The 21,615-nt window shown below is 42.3% G+C and overlaps 2 protein-coding genes across 5 annotated transcripts in view; one reads left to right on the top strand and one right to left on the bottom strand.

The window, feature by feature from the left end:
• Positions 1 to 14,891, top strand: part of INTS14 (integrator complex subunit 14) — a 33,512-nt gene extending 18,621 nt beyond the window's left edge. For 2 of the 4 annotated variants that reach the window (XM_049906060.1, XM_049906059.1), the window contains 5 exons: positions 1,226 to 1,370; positions 2,243 to 2,376; positions 10,439 to 10,557; positions 11,801 to 11,866; positions 14,084 to 14,891. In XM_049906060.1, coding sequence (XP_049762017.1) covers positions 1,226 to 1,370; positions 2,243 to 2,376; positions 10,439 to 10,557; positions 11,801 to 11,866; positions 14,084 to 14,335 — 716 coding nt within the window. In that variant the 3' untranslated portion in view covers positions 14,336 to 14,891. Of the gene's footprint in view, positions 1 to 1,225; positions 1,371 to 2,242; positions 2,377 to 7,966; positions 9,446 to 10,438; positions 10,558 to 11,766; positions 11,867 to 14,083 lie in introns of those variants that run through there. The other 2 variants (XM_049906061.1, XM_049906063.1) reach the window with 2 other exon arrangements.
• Positions 14,892 to 15,571: 680 nt separating this feature from the next.
• The window catches only part of HACD3 (3-hydroxyacyl-CoA dehydratase 3), a 39,945-nt gene continuing 33,901 nt past the window's right edge, over positions 15,572 to 21,615 (bottom strand). Inside the window, exons 8-11 of the mRNA XM_049905263.1 lie at positions 20,948 to 21,060; positions 19,623 to 19,729; positions 18,967 to 19,098; positions 15,572 to 17,258 (exon numbers count right to left, since the gene is read on the bottom strand). Coding sequence (XP_049761220.1) covers positions 17,182 to 17,258; positions 18,967 to 19,098; positions 19,623 to 19,729; positions 20,948 to 21,060 — 429 coding nt within the window. The 3' untranslated portion in view covers positions 15,572 to 17,181. The remainder of the gene's footprint in view (positions 17,259 to 18,966; positions 19,099 to 19,622; positions 19,730 to 20,947; positions 21,061 to 21,615) is intronic.

Raw genomic sequence — 21,615 nt, 5'->3', positions numbered from 1 at the left:
TTGGTCCATGTAGATCTTTAAAAGACCATAATGTTCAAGGCAGGCATTCTTTACTAATTAAACTATTGCTTCATTTAAAGAAGACTTAAGGGGTATTTTTGGTTTAAGGTTTAAAGATTATCTCAGGGCAGTGGTTTGGGGGCCCTGTTCAGCCTAAATTGCTCCAGAAAGTCTGGATTCCATGAGAATTTGAAGTTCTGTTCTACATTTTCCCCCCACAGGCAGAATCTTGATATGCTCCCACAGATGGCTTATATTGTGATCACTGTGTTTATAACTTAGCTTACTGCTCTGGGAGAACAACCAAGTTTCCCTTACTTCAGAGGTCCTGGGAGAACTCTGCATGCCCATATAAGTTGCCAACAAATATATTGGGCAGAATGAAAAGCTCACATAGGGGAACAGTGGAAAGAAAAGTGTGGAAGGGTAGAATGGGGCTATGCTAGAAGGGCTGTTGAATGCCAAGCTCAACTGGGTAACTCTTCCTGGTAAAGTTAGAGAGTCTTTGAATGAGGTTGAACAGGCAGCTATGTTTGGAAGGAAGGTAATCGTAGGAAGATACATCTGTCAGAGTATGTGAGAAAGCCTGGAGTTGGAGAGTCCAGTTAAGAAGCTGTAGAGTGATCATTGTTCACCCTTGGGGATTCCCATCCAAGTTGTGTGGGAAGGCTGTGAGTTGAGACATCTCTGGATGTGTGGTTCTATTTAGAGAGGTGTCTGAAATCTCCAGCTAGCATCTAACTGAGCGTCTTAGGGGAAACTATGGAAAATGGATTTTTTTGTTAAAGCTTTATCAAGACGTAATTCACATACACACTTCACCCAGTTAAAGTGTGCAGCTCCGTGGTGTTTAGTGTACTAACACTTGTGCTGCCATCACCACAATCAATCTTAGAATTTTATCACCCCCCCCAAAAAAGAAACCCCATACTCTTTGTCTGTCGCCCTAATCTCCCCACTGCCCCCTGTCCCTGGCAACCACTAATCTACTTTCTATAGATTTATCTATTCTGGACATTTCGTGTAAATGGAATCATATAACATTTGAAAACTGATTCTTCTGTAGACATTGGAAAATATGAGTTTTTCTTCTTTGTTATATTCCTTTACAACTCCATACACTTTCCTTCTAAGGCTAGAAACAGCCAGCAGTTTAATTATCAGTACTTCTTTGGGGTTTCTGTAGCTGATTTCAGTCTGACCTGTTTTCCTCTTCTTTTCACAGAAGGTGATGAGGTGGGTACTGGCATCACTGACGACAATGAAGATGAGAATTCAGCCAATCAGATTGCAGGCAAAATTCCCAATTTTTGTGTCCTGCTCCATGGCAGCCTAAAAGTGGAAGGAATGGTGGCGATTGTTCAGTTAGGGTAGGAAGCTTTGTTTACATTTGGTTGAGCTAAAGAGAAAAACCTGTTGACAAAGTAAAGTGCTTTCCAGACTTTTCTGAAACAGAAAGGTCTTTGTCATGTTTTTCCTTTTCCCACCACACCCTTCCCACCTCCAATCCCCTAACTTTCTGTTTAAATCACCCCCTAGAATAAGTGGAGTGAGCCTTTTTGCCACAAGTCAGCAATTCTCATATTGCTTTTAATTATTTCCTTTCTCAGCTTTCCTCTTTTCTGTGGGTTCTGGTCATAGCAATGCTACCAGCTTGCTATGGGGTTTTAGGCAGGACTCACAGACCCTCATCTGTAAAATGAGGGGCAGAAGCAAGTGATGGAGATGCTAATAGTGTTGGTTGAGTATTTTACCATGTGCCAGGTGGTATTTCTTGCCACCCAAACTACATGTTTTGGCTCTAAATATAAGAAATACCTGGAACCCTTTGAGAACCTGGGGCAGTGCGTCTCTTAAAAGACTGAGTGATGGCCTTGTGCCCTATGTTAGAAGGGCTTCTGTGAATGACTCAGGGAGGCAGCTGAAAAGACTTACAGGTCATAGCCCTTAATCCTCCTTACCATACCAACGGCTACTTGCTGCCCTTTGTGATTTTTTTTTCTCTGTTTTTATGTCTGTATGTACATAATTTCACCTGAGTAATGAAGTGTCCCAGGTGAATGATAGTATCCTGGGGCAGCATTATGCGTTTTCAGGTTTAGGATTTTACTTTGGTAAAAGTAAGATGCCTGATTTCAAAACGGGAGTGTATGCCTCTAAACAGAAACCACAGACTAGCCTTGTTTAACTTGTCAGTCCCAGGCTTGATGTCCTTCTCATCTCCTGTCTTCTCTCCATTTAGCCCGGAATGGTATGGAATGCTGTACTCCCAAGCTGACAGCAAGAAGAAATCAAACCTTATGATGTCTCTGTTTGAGCCTGGCCCAGAACCGCTCCCATGGCTAGGGAAGATGGCCCAGTTGGGTCCTATTTCAGGTATAATCCAGATCAGCTTTTATGTATCTTGACTCTGTTTTCCCTCTGCCATCCTGAACATCTCTGGCTGTGCAGTCCAGGTGCTGCGTGACCTCCATCACCAATTTGCTGTGGCCTCTGGTGCTGAACTTGCACATGGATACCCCCAAGAGAATTTGATGTTAGAACTCTAAATTTCACAGCTCAGGGAAACCAACAGTTAGGTGGCTTTAAGTAAATACAGACTGCTTAGAGTAAAAAGTTACTCTCCATAAACTTGTTTTTCTTTGGTGTATTTTCAACCCAGGTATCCTGCAGTCATTTCTAAATAATTTAACATCCCCGTCCTTCATGAAACTGTTTTCCCTTAGCTTTCCTGACATTGCTTTCTGTTGGTTCTCATGGTACCTAGCTGATGACTTTTTCTTGGGCAGTTTTTCTTGCTCTTGTTGTCTTTCCTTCCTCTTGCTTCACAATTCCCAAGGTGCTGTTCTTTTCCTCCTCTTGGATTATTATTCTCTCTCTTGTGTATTTCTTCAGCGTAATGGCTTCAGATGCCCCAAATCTGTAACTCCAGTCCTGCCTGATCTCTCCCTGGAACTTGTATATTCCAGTATTTCTAGTTCCCACCTGCCTATTCTGCCATGGTCTCAAGCTCAGCATGTCTGTTACAGAAACTGTAGTCTCTTCCCCCTTCCCCACAAACTTTCTTCTTCTGATTTTCTTACTCCTTTTGATTGAGGCCTCTGTGCTCCTAGTTACACAGGCTCCAACTGTTGAGTCATTTGGACTCACTTCAATTTCAGGAACATTGCCCAAGCAGCCTATTCTGTGCCAGGCCTAGGGGATAAAGGAGTTAGCTGGTATTGCACAAAGCCTAGTAAAAAGTGGACTAATAAACACAGGCTGGCTCGAGATCAGAGCTCACCCAGAGAAGGGGGTGATCAGCTCTGCTTGGAGGACTTGGGAATCTTCACAAAGCAGGGACAACCTAGCTGGGTTTTAAAGAAAAAGAGGAATTTGCTGAGCCAATAAGGAAGGAAGGGTGTCCTGGGCAAATGGAGCACCTATACAAAGGAAAGGAGACAGCACAGAAAGTGCAGGGGGTGGGTGGGCAGTGTCTAGAGCAGGACAGATCGTCTCAAGCGTGAAGAGCTGACAGTTTGTTTTGCAGATATGAGGAAACCACTAGTTAGGAGACTTTGTATTCTAGGTGCCTGGTGCCCTGGGAGTTATGCGACACTGCCATAATCCAGGTGAGAGATAAGAACTTGGAGTTGTGCAACATGGCCATAATCTAAGTGAGGGAGAATCAGTCAGCCTTTAGAAATATAGCTCTGTGGAGTGTGGGCTTGAAAGGTCAAGAATAGGGGCAAGGGCAATCTGCAGCTAGGAGTCTATTATGAGAGTCCTGGAGATGTGAAGACAAAAGCCAGAACCAAGGAAGTGGCTGGGTCAGGGAGGGTGGGGTCCGTGCAAAAGATGCCTGGGAGGCAGAATCAGCAGTGACTGGAAAGAATGAAAGGGAAGACCTGAGGATGATCCCAGGTTTCCAGCCTGGGCTGCTGGGTCAAAGGTGGTGCTGTTAATGGAAATAGTGAATAGAAGAGGAAGAGTAGATTTGGGAAGAAAAAATATTTTGTGCATGTTGAGTTTGTATCTAGGAGATATGGGTAGAGGTTCCTAGAGACAATTCCTGTGACTCCGGAGTTCAGGACAGAGGGAAGAATTGGATACATAACCTTTAGGTACAAACGTATGTATCACTGAGAGTTAAAATGGTGAGAAAGGGAGATGGCTTAGGGCAGTGGTTCACAAATTGGAGTTTTTATGTATGAGAAAATTCAGCTGCCTGGGCACACCTACAGAGATTCTGATTCCTTAGGTCTGGATTCAGGCCCAGAAACTTGGCAGTTTTAATATTACCTCAAGTGATTCTGATCCATAACCATATTTGAAGAAGCAGTGGCCTCAGGAAAGTGTATAGATGAAGTGAAAAAGAGAGCCAAGGGCCATACCTCTGGGAAGCTTCACCGACTGAGGGCAGTGAAAAGGGCACTACCAAGGAAAAGGAGAAGAAATAGTCAGATGAAGGAGGAAAAATAGAGGAGAATGGTGTCACAGAAGCCAAGAGAGTATTTGGGAAGTAATGACCTACAGTGTCCCATGCACATGCACAGGTCAGTGACGGTCTGATGAGTGCCCTTTGCCACTGAGGCCTAGGAAAGATTCTAGACTGAACATAGGCCCTAGAGCTAGGTCAGCTATTGGCAGGATTTTTCAGGAAAGGGCCAGACAGTAAATATTTTAGGTTTTGTGGGCTATATGGTCTCTGTTACAACACTCAGCTCTGTCATTGTAGCAGGAAAGCAGCCATAGACTACATAAACGAATGACTGTGACTCTGTTCCAATAAATCTTTATTAGCGGGCACTGAAATTGGAATTTCGTATGATTTTCACAAGTCATGAAATTTATTCTTTCACATTTTTTCCAGCCATTTAAAATTGTAAAAACCATTCTTTAATTCACGGGATGTACAAAAATAGGCAGTGAGCCATAGTTTGCCGACCCTGGAGGTAGCACCTAGGGGCTGAGGTTTTAAAAGTCACACAGGGGCAGGAGACATAACTTTGGTTCCAAACAAGACAAAGACTGAAATCTCTGCATAAAGCTGGGTATATGGAAGTTCTGACCCTCAGTGAGAGGATGACAAGAAAAATGCTCCCCATTATTTCTATCAGGTTTTCCAGATATAAAGAAGTCAAAAAATCTCCTTCTGAGAAATTGAAACCCAAGTCATTTATTTATTTTGTGTTTCAGGTGAAAGTTTACATCTCAAGTTAATTTCCCATACAAAAATTTATACACATACTGTTATGTGACATTAGTTGCAATCCCTATAATGTGACAACACACTCCCCCTTTCCACCACAGGTTTCCTGTGTCCATTCAACCAGTTTGTGTCCACTCAACCAGTTCCTGTCCCTTCCTGCCATCTCATCCTACCTTTTCACGAGTATTATTTTTTGTTTTATAGCCCACCCAGTCTAATCTTTGTCTGAAGAGTGGGCTTCAGGAATGGTTTTAGTTCTGGGCTAAGAGAGCGTCCGGGGGCCATGGCTTCAGGGGTTCCTCCAGTCTCAGTCAGACCATTAAGTCTGGTCTTTTTACTAGAATTTGAGTTTGTACCCTACTTTTCTCCTCTTCCATCAGGGACGCTCTGTTGTGTTCCCTGTCAGGGTAGTCATTGGTGGTAGCCATCTAGTTTTTCTGGTCTCAGGCTGATGGAGTCTCTGGTGTATGTGGCCCTTTTGTCTCTTGGGCTAATATTTTCCTTGCATTTTTGGTGTTCTTCATTCTCCTTTGCTCCAAGTGGTTTGGGACCAATTGATGCATCTTAGATGGCCACTCACAAGCTTTTAAGACACCAGACGCCACTCACCAAAGTGGAATGCAGAACATTTTCTTAATAAACTTTGTTATGCCAGTTGACCTAGATGTCCCCCAAAACCATGGTCTCCAGACCCCAGCCCCAGCTACTTTGTCCCTCAAGGAGTTTGGTTGTGTTCGGGATGAAGCCCAGGCCTTGCACCATGCAAACTTATACCACTCATTCTGATGTAGGAACGTTCAAACCAAACAGTGCAACAGCTGGTTCTGAACCAGTGAAACCCTTGGTGCATAAAAAAAAAAAATTTTTTATTTTAATACATAAGCTAATATAACGGCTCTGTAACAAAACTTCTAAAAGCAGGGCAAAAGTACTGCCACAGAAAAAACAAATCCCCACTGAAGATGAGTTTATAATTTAAAATAAATTTTTTTAAATCACATGACGAAATGATCTCCTTTGAGGAAAAGTCAACAGGAGGATTAGCCCCTAGGGAACTTAATCTGAAAGAGACTGTAGGATGAGTGTTTTAAATGATTAAACAGTTTTATAGGAATAGAAACTAAGAGGGAAAAGAAGACACTGTGAATGAAGTGTCATTTGAGCCTGACAGAGATTATTGGTGAGTTTATATAAGAGCAACTTCAGTGGGTGGTCAGCCAGGAGACAGGCCAAGGAGTGAACTAAAGATGAGGAAATGAAGATGGCAAGTTTGGCTGCAAAGATGGAGGAAATGGGGTGGTAATTGGAGGACACAGACCAGTTATTGTGTGTGTGTGTGTGGCAGTTAGTGTTGGGGGGGCAGTTAATGTCTGTGTGTGAGAACATGGAGAAACTCCTCACCTCCTTTGTCTAGTCTCTCTCTGTAGCATTCCTAAATTTATTCTTGCCCTGTTCTGGCTTTTACCTTTCATTTAGACCCAGAGTCAGCTAACTACAGTCCACGGGCCAGATGAATAGTTTTATTGGAACACAGCCACTCTCGTTCATTTATGTGTTGTCTAGGGTTGCTTTCACGCTACAGTGGCAGAGTAGAGTAGTTAAGACAGAGATCATGTGGCCCACAAAATCTGAAATATTTATTTACTGCCTAGCCCTTTAAAGAAAAAGCTTGCTGACTCCTGACCTAGACTCTTGTGATGGTTTTCATCAAAGATGCCAGTCCACAGTCTTAAGATAGTAGCATTCCAATTCCTTTCTTATCTGGCTTCCAACATAGCAAACTTGGCGAGTTCTCTACTTCCTTGTTACCCTTTTTCTTCATTCAAACTCAGCTGCCGTTTACTCCGCTCTGTATATATGTTGCACTTCCTGCCTCTGACTCTGTTTTTCTTAATGGGGATAGCAATTAAAAAAAAAAAAAAATTAATGTTTTATTGAACTTTGTGCCTGGCGCTGTGCTACCCACTCAGTGCTGTCTAGTCGATTTTGACTCATAGCGACCCTATAGGACAGAGTAGAACTGCCCTAGAGACTTAAAATGAAATGTCTTCTCACAACAATCTTAAGAGGTTGGAATTGGCATTACGGAAGGCAATAATAATTAATAATAAAGCCTACCTTAGAGTGTTGTTGAAAGAATTTGTTAAGGCAGTGTGTATAAAGCCCGTCACACACAGTACATACGTAATAAGGCAGGTACTGCTGTTTTTATCGCAGCAAAACATGCAAAATAAATTGCTCCCTTCTCCTAGTTCTGTTCTTACAGACAGCTACTTTCCTTTGTTTTAATATTTACTTACATTTGTGAGTAATTTAAATATATAGCTATTTCTTGATTTCTTTTTCCATTATCTTTTTTTATTTTTTAAAGATGATTACTTAGCTCTCCTACCACCACATCCCACACCCACCCAGCAGGCACATTTTCCCTTCCTCTGCCCTCCAAATATGGCGCTAGTGTTCTTTCTGGTTGTCAGTATTCAGTTCTCGCTAGATGATGTAAATTGCCTTTCCATCTGAACCGTATGGTATACTATGTTAACATTTCTTGTACAATTTTTTTTCTCCTGTAGTTACTGTATTCCTTTTTTTTCCTTGTGTCCTGTGTACTTAACACTAATTTCTACCATTTTTTTCCTTTGCTTGTTTCCTGTATACTTATTACTAATTCCTTGAATCAAGATACACTCGTGAGGTATTTGTCAGTTTCCATTTTTTTTTTTCTTGGTGGCATCTCCCATCCCTCTTTTTCACAAAGGACTGGTTGTCCTCTAGGCCTGCTGCATAGCTGTCATCCTGAGTCTTCCGTTCGTCTCTCTCCTATGGACCTCCCTGTTTCATGGCACCTTCTGAGAAAAAGATACAAGGGAAGTAAATGTCTTGAAATCTTGCATATTTGGAAATGTCTTTATTGCACCCCTTACACTTGATGGGTAGTTTGGTTGGATGTAGAGTTCTAGGTTAGGAATCTTTTCCCTCAGAATTCTGAAGCTTTGCTCCGTTGTCTCTTCTGGCTTCCAGTGCTGCTGCTGAGAGCTTGGTGCCATGCTAATTCCCAGATCTTTGATCGTGACCTGTGTTTTTTTCTGTACAATTTGAGGAGCTTCTTTGTATCCCTGGTGTTCTGAATTTTCAGAATGACATACCTAGTTGTTGGTCTCTTCATCTGTTGTGCAGGGCTCTCGGTAGGCCCTTTCCATCTGTCAACTCATGCTCTTCAGTCCTGAGAACGTGAATTATTTCTTTGATTTTTTTCCTCTGTGTATTTTCTGTTCTCCTTTTCTAGAACCTTTATTTGTCTGTGTGTATTTTCTTACCCATTTTTCCATCTTTATCTTTTTGTTCTGCCTTCTGGAAAGTATCTTCAACATTATCTTGCAACTGTTTAATTTTTTATTTCTTCTATCATATTTCTTATTTCTAAGAGTCTCCCTTTTTTCATAGATGCAGTATTTGTTGTCCGCTAAGCCAGTTTCCACATATAGGCTCCAAACAATCAGAGACAGTCAGGATAGGTTATGATTAGGTATCGGAATGCCTGGATATGGTAAGTTTGGTAAGGTGAGGGGAGCCCTGGTCACACAGTGGTTTAGAGCTCAGCTACTAACCAAAAGGTCAGCAATTCAAATCCACCAGCCACTCATTGGAAACCCTCTGGGGCAGTTCTACTCTGTCCTATAGGGTCGCTTTGAGTCAAAATCACGTTGGTAGGTGAGGAACAGCAGTGTTGAGTGGTGGGAAATGTTTTGGCTTCAGGACCAGGCAGACCCAGATGCAAATCCCTACTCAGTCATTTACTACAACACCATACGTAAGTCCAACCTCTCTGAGCCTGTTTCCTCATCTCTAACGTGACTAATATTATCTACCCTCTAGGGTTGCTGTAAGGAGAGAAATTGTATGTGTAATGTGTCTGGCACACAGTTGGAATTTAATAAATATTCTCTCTTCTTTAAGTTCTTTGAGGTCAGAAAAAAAAATGTCTTATTCATCTCTGGTCACAATTTCTAGCACAGGGCTTGTTCTATCGTAGCTTCCTTCTATAGATCCTGAATGAGTGAGTGAATCAATGAATGCGGAACTGACCACATTCCAGTCTAGGCAGGGGGAGCAGCAGAGATAAAGGCAGAGAAGCTGGCAGTGAGCCTGCTGTATGGGAGAGGACTGTGAGGCTCTTGGCCTGACTGAAAGGTTTATGTACTGACCAGCATTAATGACTAGAAACACATCTGGAGAGTTGAGCCAGTACTTTTTTTTTTTTTTTTTTGCAGGGGGTGGGGAGGGTTAATGGGAGTAATGTGAAGGCAGTATGAGACGTTGAATTCATGACCGAATCAGGGCTAGAGAGCTCCCGGCTCATGGTCTTATTCCAGTGTTGAGCGTGAGCATCTGGGAAGGGATTTGAGCTCCCTGAGACTGTGGGAAGGTGATCCCTGCTCTGCCTACCTCAGGAGGTGGTAATAAATAAGGATGGAATGAGCTGGAAGCTGTAAGTGTGTTTGAAAGCTTGTAGCAGAGCTTTGTTGATTCAGGAAGCAGGTACAAAGACTGAAATTGTTGTTCATCCACATGGCTGTAAAAACATGATTGAAATCTCCGGAAGCAATAAACTAATACACTGTAAGGTGGGGTGTGTTCCCCACTGAAAGTCCTTCTTCCCTTGCCCCTTTCCTTAATTCAGGTATTATATAATTTTCCTTTTTAATTTTTTAATGGCTAAACCTGTGCTGTCTAATATAGTAGGACATCAGCCATATGAGGTTATTTAATTAAAACTAAATGAAATTCGAAATTTGGTTGCTCAGTCACACTGACCGCATAGCAAGTGCTCAATAGCCACACAGGCTAGTGGCTACCATATTGGATGGCACAGACATAAGACATTCCCGTCATCACAGGAAGTTCTGTTGGCCAGAGCTAGGCTGGACCACAGAATTGCAGTATGTACATACACGTTGTTGCATTATTACTCTTGTCCCCTCTTACCGTAGTTGATAAAGGTGAGTGAAGCTTGTTTCTTTTAAAACATTTTTCATTTACATGGACCTCAGTTAGTTGTTTGCTCCCATACTCGGTGGCTTTCTGTTGAGAACAGGTCCCCAGCCTGACTAAGGTAATGGATTTCCTTAATTAGGGAAGTAACAGGATATATAAGATTGAGTGATTCAAAGAGCTTCTAGCCTAATTGGAAATGTAATTGATTGTGTTTTGCCAGATGTCATTTCAAGAATGTCTTTTTCTTTTAAGATGCTAAAGAAAACCCTTATGGTGAGGATGACAATAAGAGCCCGTTCCCCCTGCAGCCCAAAAACAAACGCAGCTATGCCCAGAATGTGACTGTCTGGATCAAACCCAGCGGTCTGCAGGTAACATTTGCCTTCACATCACTTTCCGCTGGGGACGAGAGGAGGGATTCTGGCAGGCAGACAGACCTTTCGTTGGATTTTCTTTTCCACTGATACTTAGTAATTCATTTACTTCTAATGTTTTTCATGATTTACAGAAAGGATTTGAGATAGCCTACAGTAAAAGAGTATATAGCAAAATCATTTTTTACAAAATTTAGAGCAATAAGAAGCCATGTAGAAGAAGAAGGGGACAATGGTGCCAGGAACTTGAGGTAAAACAATAATTGTATTTGAGCAATTTGGCTCTGAGTTTCCTGCAGCTAAGGTCAAAAAAGAAACATGTTGGGTTATATAGTTTTTCTTACCTGATAAAAGGAATCCTGTCAGTTCATCTAGAGAGAAACATTTCCCTGGCATTTAATTTTTATGTAAAATATTTTGCACTGTGAGACACTGAATAACATAATGGATGTTATCTTTAACAACAGTTTCGCAAAAGACGCAAAAGTATATGGTTATTTCTTCCATCTCTACAGTAAATCCCAAGGCATAGCATTACATTATAATTCAACAAAAACACTTTCATGGGAAGTTAAGATAATACCATTATCAAGGTATGCAGCTTTCAGGCAAGATACTCAGTGACATTTCTCCTTCCGTTGACATAAAATCATTTGTATCTATTTTAACAAATCACTTCCTGAGCCTTTTTTCCCCTTTGAGCACATTTTTTGGTTCTTTGTTCCTCCAGTGAGTCCAACCTAAGCTAATGAGAAGAGGCAGTCAGGCCACCTGACAACAAAGTAGCTTTTGTTGACTGCATAGTCTCCTCTAGCCCCTTTCCATGGAGACTGAACCACGTCCTGTCGTGGCTAAGGGGACAGGGGCCTCTTTTCTTTGTAGGAAAATCTGTTTCTCGCCATCCCTGACCCCACTACATCCCTGTCAGAAGGATAATTCAAACCGCCGGGTATGGCTGACATTTTTAATTTTTTTTTAATTTTGTTTTGGTCCTGGATATGTTTTTGTGAGACTTAACAAGAAAACCAAGGGATTTCTTTTATCATCATCAAGCCTTTTGAAGGAGGGAGGTGCTTTATTGATGTTGAACAGAACATTGAAATTAACTGAGGGGACCCTCATGTTGACATGTAGCGCTGTTCTCATGCTCATTTCGTTAAATATTTAGAACCATCCTGTTGTTATTCTTTCTCTCTTTTACCACAGAATTGTAATCTCAAATTCTTTCCACTCTTAATAGACAGATGTACAGAAGATTTTAAGAAATGCAAGGAAACTACCTGAAAAAACACAGACATTCTATAAGGTGAGAATGTCAGAATTATAGTGGAAGAGGGTGTGTTCCAAACATAAACGATCACAGTAGTGAGAGCGTGGGGTATGGCATGAACATGGACAGGGATTGGAAGCGTATGACTTGCACCTCAATTTTTTCATCAGGAAAGTCTGTAGAAGAGATAGGTTCCTCCCTGCCCTAAAATCCAAGAATCCCAAATGTTTGAATGGCCTGGTTCTGTACAGTAACAGGGCTTCTCTGTGTTGATGCTGCTGTGAATGACAGGAAGGTAGCTGAAAGGACCTGTGGGTCACAGCCCTGAGCCCTCCTCACTGCACCTCTGTAGACAGGTGTCCAGCCCAACCACAGGCAATCTGTGTATGTAACTTCCTGGGACGGTGAGTTACCCAGAACCTTCTTACTACACCAGAGAAGCTGCTTCAGGAATAACTTCTAAAATTATACATTTATGAATTGCAAAGGAGATCGCCCTCCAGAATCATGTCCAGCTCACCTAGAGCCAGTGGTGGAGGGAATGAAGGAGGCGGGATAGGAGGCATTTAGGCTCACTCCTTGTTTCTCCCCATCCTTGTTACCCCCTCATCCTTCTGGCGCTTGGCTGAAAAGCAATTGGCAGTGTAACGTAGGCTGTGTTGTTTTTGATGTCCCAATTTGCTAATCTTAAACTATGGCACCCACAGCCAGTCTCAGGCTAGTGTCTCTTCCAGAGAACACAGAGGCTACTTTTTCTGGGTGTCATCTCATTACCATTACTTAAGTGTTTGTTCAAACCTAATTATGTAGCAAGCTGGTGAAGTCAAGGGCAGCTTTAATCAAAGTTCAATCAGAGAGCTTCTCAGCCAGCCAGTCCCCTTCCTACCCTAAGCGCATGATCCACATGGGCCCTTCATTCCCACTCCTCGGCTGCATGGTCCCTGTCTCCCCTACAGAGCTTTCTGCACGGAACCCTCAACTTTCTATTCAAGATGACATACGTACTTGTTAACACATCATCACAGAGAGGTGGTCTCAGATCTTTTTTTTTCTGGTTTTATATAATCTCACGTATTGGAGCTGGAAAGGGCCTCTAGCAAGTGACTGCTCTAGCCTACTGCAGTGCGTAAGGGGTTATCGTCCACTTTGTAAAGGAGGCCATTGAGACCCAGAGAGGCTACACGACTTGCCCAGATCACACTGCTAAGTGCTTGATGGAGCACCTTGTATTTCTCTGCTTCCATCCACTACCCATCCTTTCTGGCCAGACTTCCTGACTCTTCCATGGCCTTCTCCAAACACATTCATTGCCACTCAGTCTGAGGCCCTGTCAGAGGCATCAGAGGGTTAAGAGCCCTCTGAGATTTGGGGAAAGCCTTTTCCGTACCAGAGTACCGGGAAAAAGTACTATCCCCCTTATAGTTAGGAAGAGTAAATGAAATGGTGTATAACACCATGCTTGGCATAAATGCTCATTGCCTCTGATGGTGATAACCTGTTTCTCAGTCACCTTACCGGCTTCTTTATCTGATAGCTTTCTGATCACCTGTATAGGAGCTACTTCCCAGTCATCTCCTTATTGGCGGGTTTGTATCTAAGATCACTCACTAAATTTGGGGTCAGGGAGCACTTATAAAACATGCGTCTTAGTTATCTAGTGCTGCTGTAACAGGCATACCATGAGTGGATGGCTTTAACAAAGAGAAATTTATTCTTCACAGTCTAGAAGGCTAGAAGTCCGAATTCAGGGTGCCAGCTCTAGGAGAAGGCTTTCTCCCTCTGTCGGTTCTGAGGGAAGGTCCTTGTCATCAGTCTTCTTCTGGTCTAGGAGCTTCTCAGCTCAGGGACCCCCAGATCCAAAGGACATACTCTGCTCCCCATGCTTCTTTCTTGGTGGCATGAGGTCCCTCTCTCTGCTCATTTCTCTCTCCTTTTATCTCATATAAAAGGTGATGCAGGCCACACCCCGGGGAAACTTTCTTTACATCAGGTCAGGGCTGTGACCCAAGTAAGAGTATTGCATCCAGCCCTAATCCTCTTTAACATAACCTAATCTTACCTCATTAGCCACAGGCAGAGATTAGGATTTATAACACAGGGAAATTAGATCACAAAATGAAGGACAGCCACACAATTCTGGGAATCATGGCCTAACCACATTGACACATATTTTGGGGGCACACTGTTCAGTCCATGGCAGCACATGAGGAGGAAACCCATGCCAGGAGCACTTGTGTTTTTATCTTGTTTCAGGAGCTGAACCGTTTACGAAAGGCTGCCCTGGCCTTTGGTTTCTTGGACCTGCTCAAAGGGGTGGCTGACATGCTGGAAAGGGAGTGCACGCTGCTGCCGGACACAGCCCACCCTGACGCTGCATTCCAGCTGACCCACGCAGCCCAGCAGCTCAAGCTGGCCAGCACCAGCACCTCTGAGTACGCTGCTTATGACCACAACATCACACCTTTGCAGACAGACTTCTCTGGGAGCAGCACTGAGAGGATGTGAAGCTGACTTTTGGAGCCTTATTTCCAGAGTGAAAATGGCTTAGGGTAAAGACCTTTCAGTCTGCTCACCTCTGGAATAGCCACTCACAGACCTCCCCAAGGCTGCCTCAGAAACACCACTTACTGGTTGGAATGACTCTACCAGTCTGAGAGGGGTTCTGAAAGGTGGCTGGCTGGTTAAGCTTTAATTTTAGCATTCTGGGGCTCAGAGTCCCCAGATTCTCCTCCCTCAATGGGTATATCTCCTGAGAAGCTTGAATGGCTGACAAGCACCGAGTTCCCCACACTTCCTCAGCAGAGGCTCTCTGGTTCCTGAAAGGCGTCATCTCTTCTCTCCAGTTTTCTGTCACGACCATATTCTCAAGCTTCTGTCCTTGGAATGAGCAACCCAGACCATTTGAGGCTGACTACGTACAAGACCAACTCAGTTTCAGAACTTTGCCTAGAACTTGAGCAAAATGTGATGGTAACCCTTAGGTGCTCTTGGTGTATCTCAAGATACAGACTTTTAAACAGCAACCACATGTATGTCTAAAACGATTCTCCTTCAAATTTTTGGGTTTTTTTAAAAAAAAAAAATAAAATAAAATATTTTCTATAAAATAGTTTCACTGAAATTAATGGGCATTTTGCCTTTTGGTCTGACCTATCACTTGAATATAATTTCAACTTCCTAAGCGGCACAGATTATATAATCACGTTTCCTTGGGTTCTATACTACCTTGTTTGGACACAGATTTGACGTCAATGCCAGGTTCCAGCTGCTGTTGATTCCAACTGATGGCAACCCCATGTGTACTGGAATAGATCTGTGCCCCCCAGGGTTTTCAATGGCTGATTTTTCGAAAGTAGATTACCAGGCCTTTCTTCCTAGGTACCTATGGGCAGACTCAGACCTCCAACGTTTTGGTTAGCAGCCGAGCACGCTAACCCTTTCCACCACCCAGGGACTCCAAGCCAAGTTCATTCCAGGTAAATTGTCACAGATCACTGAATTCAAAGTCAGTTTTGGTTCCAATCCATCAGCTAGCTTCATGATCTTGGGCAAGTAAGTAACTTCTCCAGGGTTTATTTACATCGTCAATAATCTTCAAATTGCTCTGTGGACCTACTGTGGTAGAACCCCTCAGGCCTCTGGGCCCTTTACCCCCACCTTCAACCAAAGACAACTGTGGCTTAGCATGCTGAAGTGTCTGAACAAAGGGCTTTCGTCACTAACAGTTTGAAAACCATTAAACTGAATGATATTTAAGCACGCATCATTAGGATTTTGACTGTAAATGTTTTAATAGAAATACACAATGTTTTGCCTTCTCAGACAGCAATAAAGGGGTTTGTAACAATCACTAAAAATACAGGATTTTGCCCAGAGGATGCAGGATAATCTGCGGCAAGGCTGATTTGCCCAGTTGCACAGAGGAACTCGGCTGAAAGAACATCAGAAGTCAGTACAAACAAGTGTTGACAGGAAGACACAGGCATACGAGATATGTTCAGCGCGGCGGATTTTTAAAAAATCAGCCAAACCAGGTTTCCATTTTGGGCTCAGAGAAAGAACATAACTAACTCACTGAGTCTCCTTCCCCCAGGAGCAATGGGAATGGCAGACAAAAGAGCTATCAGGCCTTAAATTCCTTTATACAAGTGTTACTTCTAACACTTATTTTACTTGGTTTACTTGGAATGTTTTAGAGAAAACTACTCTTTTAGCATGGATAAACTTCAAAATGTTTAGATTTTTTTTTCCAGTTCCCCTGTTGGTGTGTTTCCTGCCAGGAGTCCTTGTTAAGGGTCAGCCTATGGTTCTCCAGCCAAAGTTCTTTCAGCAGACAGGTGACAGAGCAATCTAATGGCAGAATAAAAGCAAGTCTACTCAAAAGCAGACAGTCCCACCACTCACGGACCAGTGAGTAAATGGACTCAGCTAGGGCAGGGGTAAGAAGACTAGCTTTTTAAAAATGCTTGTTCACAGTTTAAGACAGTTTTGTGGGCATGTTTAGTCTGGCCTATTCAAATGGCTCCAGTTTGCCACAGGCTGCACTGCCAGCAGCTTACTGCCAGTTTGACCCACATATTTACATTCCCTTCTGACCCCTGGACCCATGTGAGTTTGGAACCCTTTTTGTAGTTTCATTGTATCTTTAGTGTTCAGAAATAGTGGTGAAGTAAGTGATCATGGTATTCCAAGGTTCTAACTGGCCTCTCCCAGATCATCCTGTGCCCTCTCCAACGTCCAGACAGTGGTAAACACTGTGATAACATATGTTGTCAGAGACTCCAGAAGATATCAGATCTCACATATGTTCTCTAGCCCCACTCTGACTCAGGAGTGTTTTATCAAGGACTGAGTCTAACTTGCTATCACAAGGTCAATGCCACTCCACTTGCCAAGTAACCCACTGGGTATAGAATATATTAGCTTCTGCCGGAGTCATTTTACAGTCCTATACAGCAACAGCCTTGCTTTTTTTCACACATAGTAACTGAAAAGAACAAATCCCAATTATGAGAATGGCCAGTACCTTGTAGGGATGACACTGAAGAAATATCCTTGGCCTGCATGACACAGCCTGGATGTGGGGTGGGTGGCAGTGGGGCTGAGCCTTTGACATCACTACCTGAATACACAAGAATGAACCTGTCATCAGCTATCAGGAATCCATGTCGTGCAAGGACTACGCTAATACAGTAAATTCAGGAATGTTACTGGGGAGAAGGAGAGTAGACAGCCTTGCTGAGAATTTAATCATTTAACTTTAAAAAAAACTTTTATATCAGTACAAGAAGGTAAAACTGTAAGAATCACAGATAAGCCTCAAACTGGTAAGAAGCCATCCAAATCTCTTCTTAGTCGATCTTTTTCTTTCTTTGTCCATAGCGCCGCCTGCGCTGTTTATAAAGGTGACGGAAATTTATATATAACCCTGAAAAAGAAAACAACAGTGATTAGAAATGAGAATCCTTGTCTCTGTTTGTAATGGCGAGGGGCAACCTCTAGTTGTCTGTTTCCCGTGTTCTACAGCACTAAGCTTACTGCAGCTGCTCAGGAAGTGCAACGTAGGACAATTAACAATGAACTAGAGACAGCCGTTTTTTTTTCCTGGTGGGGTTACAATTCAATTTTTCCTATATTTTATTAGGGAAATTTTCAAACAGAAGTATAAAATCATTGTACAGTGAACACCCATATAGTCACCACTTAGATTCTAAACTCAACATTTTCCCATGCTTCCTTTACCAAGTATTTATTTATTCATCTCTCTCTCCACCTCGCTAACCCCTTGCTGTGGGGAAACAGCCACATGGAGAGGCCCTATGGCAAGAAACTGAAGCCTCCGGTCAGGAACCGCAGGGGTAAGCTTGGAGCGGGTCCTCCAGCCCCAGTAACAGCTCGTCTGAAACGTCGCAAAACCCTGAGCCTGAACGGCCCAGTGAGCTTGCCTCCTGAGCCTCAGAAACTGTGTGAGGTAGTAAATGTTTTAAACCACTGCATATTGGGGTCATTTATTACCCACACAGCAATAGGTAACTAATGAACTGTCTACCTGCTCTTGCATCCTCTGTTGCTGAGAAACCAGGCAGCCATTCTTATTTAAGTCTACTTCAAGTCTCTTGTGAAATAAAGCAGACATAAATTACATTAAAATGTGTCTGATCTTTATGTAACGCAAATAATCCTCATAGTTGGAAAGGCTTTTAAATCTCTCATTATTTGTGTGTGGTAATTTAGGCTTACTTCTTTTTCCATTCTTTAAGCTCTTAGTTTTTATGAAATAAGGGAAGGACTTATGATTCAATATAAAAGAAACCCCCCAAAAAACAAACCCATTGCTGTCAAGTCAATTCCAACTGATAACAACCCTATAGAACAGAGTGGAACTGCCCCATAGGGTTTCCAAGGAGCAGCTGGTAGATTTGAACTGCTGACCTTTTGGTTAGCAGCCAAGCTCTTAACCACTGTGCTACCAGGGCTCCAATATAAAAGTAAATTAATAAATAAGCAAGTGGGTTTTAGGTGAGGAGCAGCAGGGCTTTCCCACTGTTAGGTAAAGGTCTCTGTGACACCTCCTGGCTGCTCAGAGGCCTTTACGGCTTTCCTCCTTCCTTGCCGTCAGCTGTATTACCACCTCTATCAACTCTGGATGTGGTCTGTGCTAATAATGAAATCAGGAAAGTAAACTGAACTTCTTATTCTGTTTTAAAAGAGCTTCCTCAAGTCTGGCAAAATCTTCAAAGTTCTGAATCTGGCTGACGGGTAAATCAGTGTTCATTTTGCTGTTCTTTTTTTGTATATGTTTTAAAATTTTCACAATTCAAAAGCAATAGAATGATCATGCAGGGGAAAAAAAAAAGCTTCTTACATTGTTTTAAACAAGAAACATCTTCTGGTGTATTCCCAATGACCACGACCACTTCAAGAAGAAAATTCAGCCACTGGAGATTTGGGAGGAAATACATCCATATACAGCATATTCTCCTAGTGGGTCTATTTTTGCAAAGTGATTTTTCTCTAGCTCCATGCAACTCTTTCGAAATAAAAATCCCAGTAAGGACTTTTAAAACCCTGTATCACTGAAATCCACCCTCTAAGAAGTGTCAGGAAAAAGTCTGTATTACAAAGCCAATACTTACCTAGAAATAACACAATAAGATAAATCTGAAGAAAAAAGGAAAATCTAACTTTGATTTTCACTGGATATGGCAATGTGAAACTGAATCTTCCTGTCTCATTGAATACTGGAATGGACTGGATCACTGAGACAGCTGGAAACGGAAACAAGAACTTGTTAGAAGAAAGGGAGATACAGAGCTTTCCGGCCCCCAGCCCTCAAAGTTTCAGTTCCGAGTTTTTTGAAAATGCTTCATCTTCCCTTCTTACAGAGAGCTCTTAGTTTTCCTAGGATTTAAGCCTCCAAGCTGTCATGAAAAAGAGATGAATGAGAGCCAGTCATCTGATCGCATAGGGCTTCAGTTTCCTATTCCATAAAATGGAGAGAATGATTCCTACCTGGCTCACTCACTAGGTGTTTGTGAGAATAAAATGAGGTTATCAATATGAACCTGCTTTGGAAAATTAAAAATACAATATAAATGGGAAGCATACAGTACATGACCACCTAGCTCCCAAAACTTATATACACAATGAGCTACTTCCCTGGACACCAGGAGTATTATGGAAAGAAGCTACTAGAAAGAAATTCTGGAAAAGTCCAACATTTACAGACCTAGGCTAGCAAAGGAAGAACAAGCCGAAGCTAAGCTATAAAATGTAGAGTTCCTAAAAGTACCTTCTGCTAAACACCCCAGAGGATATATGGGAATCCACACAGAGTATCGAAGCCACGTGAGTACCTTCCAATCCATGTCAATGCAAGTCAGCATGTAGAAGGGGTACCTGTTGAACATAAGGAATTCAGGTATTACGAGCCACTTCGGGCTCTGAATGCAACCCTAGAAAACCAGTCAAGTAGAAGAATCACTTCTCAATTAGCTGCACATGACTTCTTCAGAACAGAGTTAGAATCCTGGGCTATCACTCACAAACTCCCATCATGCTACTCCCCAAATCGTCAAAGGTTGTAAACTCTCTTTAATGCCAGCCTAAGTTTAGGTCTCAAAGAAATCCTCCTGGGAATAGTTCAGTATATCAACTAGGTCTCAGAAGCTTTCTAGCTTTTTTTCCCAGTTCTTATCTACTCTCCAGATAGGTAAGGCCATCAGACACTTTATCTCTGGATAAAAGAATTGTTACCAAAATTAAAGTATCCAAAAGACCGCTAATCTACAATCAGACATACTCTATTTAAAAAGAGATAGCGTAAGAAATGTTTCTTCCCAGACAGTGAGAGTCACCATTAAGGACTTATAATCCGTTTCACCTTTGTACTAAGAGAGATTAGAGGATGCCAAGGGATACAGGCTCTGTTAAGACATGCTGTAAGGCTGCTGCTGCTGCTGCTGGTCTCCCTCTCAACTGTCAACTTTACCAAAAATACCACCAAACCTAGACCTGATGGGCCAATTTGCAAAATCCTTGCTCCATTTGACTGAAATGGGAAGAAATATGGAGTATGTATGGTTTGGTAAAGAGGAATACATCTACTTTAACTGGTACTGTTTTCTAAAAAAGATATTTCTTCTATTGAGAATGGAGGAATCACTGGGAGGCTGATTCAGACTTCAGTGATTTTGTAGTTAAAGTACAATCACCATTTCTGTCATCTCTTCTAGAAGGCCGGTCTTGACTAGTTCCATCCAACCTGGATTGCTCCCTTAACCCCATGTTTCTTCAGCCCTTCCAAGAACTTTTCCACGTGAATGGGTCCTTCCTTTCCAAGGAGACAGCAAGACCCTGTGGGTAAGATGGTCTTCTATTTCCTAGTTCTCTCCCTCTGCTCCCTAGTGCCCAAGCTGGCACTAGGATCCAATGACTGTTTTTTTTTTTTAAATCTGCCTCAACTTTGCAGAGCACATAGATCCAGCTAGAACTTACCACACATTTAATCTTACTCCCAAGCCAAATGAGACTCTGGCTAAGACAGCAACTCCCTTAAGAAGAGAGCTGCCCCAGAGAGGAAGAGGCACTCAAACAGCATCCTGGCATTTTACTCACCTAAAAATTTCAATTGCGCTCCACAGGTAAAACACAAAGAAAACTACAGCTCTATTTTGCATTTCTTCCATGGTGCCAAAGATGATAAACAAAATGAAATTTCTCCCAAGAAGCTATCAAAGGGACCCAAAAGAAAGAAAAAATTATTAAAAATATATTCAAAAACCATATTAGTGGATTGTCTGAAACCTAACCCCACTAAATTGAAGGTAAGTGGACAAGACTGAGCTCAACTAATCTTCTGCTCCAGATTTAAAACAAGTTAAAGTATCCAAACTAGTCTTTCTAGACAGGTAGTTTGGGTGTGTGTGTGAGAGTGTAAATGTATCATCATAAACAATATATTTAAAAAGCATACACTACCGGATGAAGCTGTATGTCTCCACAGCCCACGTTAAGAAACAGAACATTGCCAGTGCGGCACTCCTCTAAGTAACCACTATCCTGTGTGAGTCAGCCCCTTGCTTTTCTTTATAGGTTTCACTCTGCCTGTTTTTAAACTTTGTGAGATCATGCTATATGATTATTCTGCAACTTGCTTCTTTCTCAGTATCATGTGCCAGAGATTCGTCCATGTTGATGTGGTTACAGCTCACTCATTTTCACTGCTCTAAGGTATTCCAAGATGTGAGTAGATATTCTACCCATGGTGGACATCTGGGTTGTCA

The sequence above is a fragment of the Elephas maximus genome, chromosome 13 (genome assembly GCF_024166365.1).
Source record: "Elephas maximus indicus isolate mEleMax1 chromosome 13, mEleMax1 primary haplotype, whole genome shotgun sequence".
Classification (NCBI taxonomy): domain Eukaryota; kingdom Metazoa; phylum Chordata; class Mammalia; order Proboscidea; family Elephantidae; genus Elephas; species Elephas maximus.
Note: the sequence above shows the minus strand (reverse complement) of the source record. Positions and strands in the feature narration are given on the sequence as shown.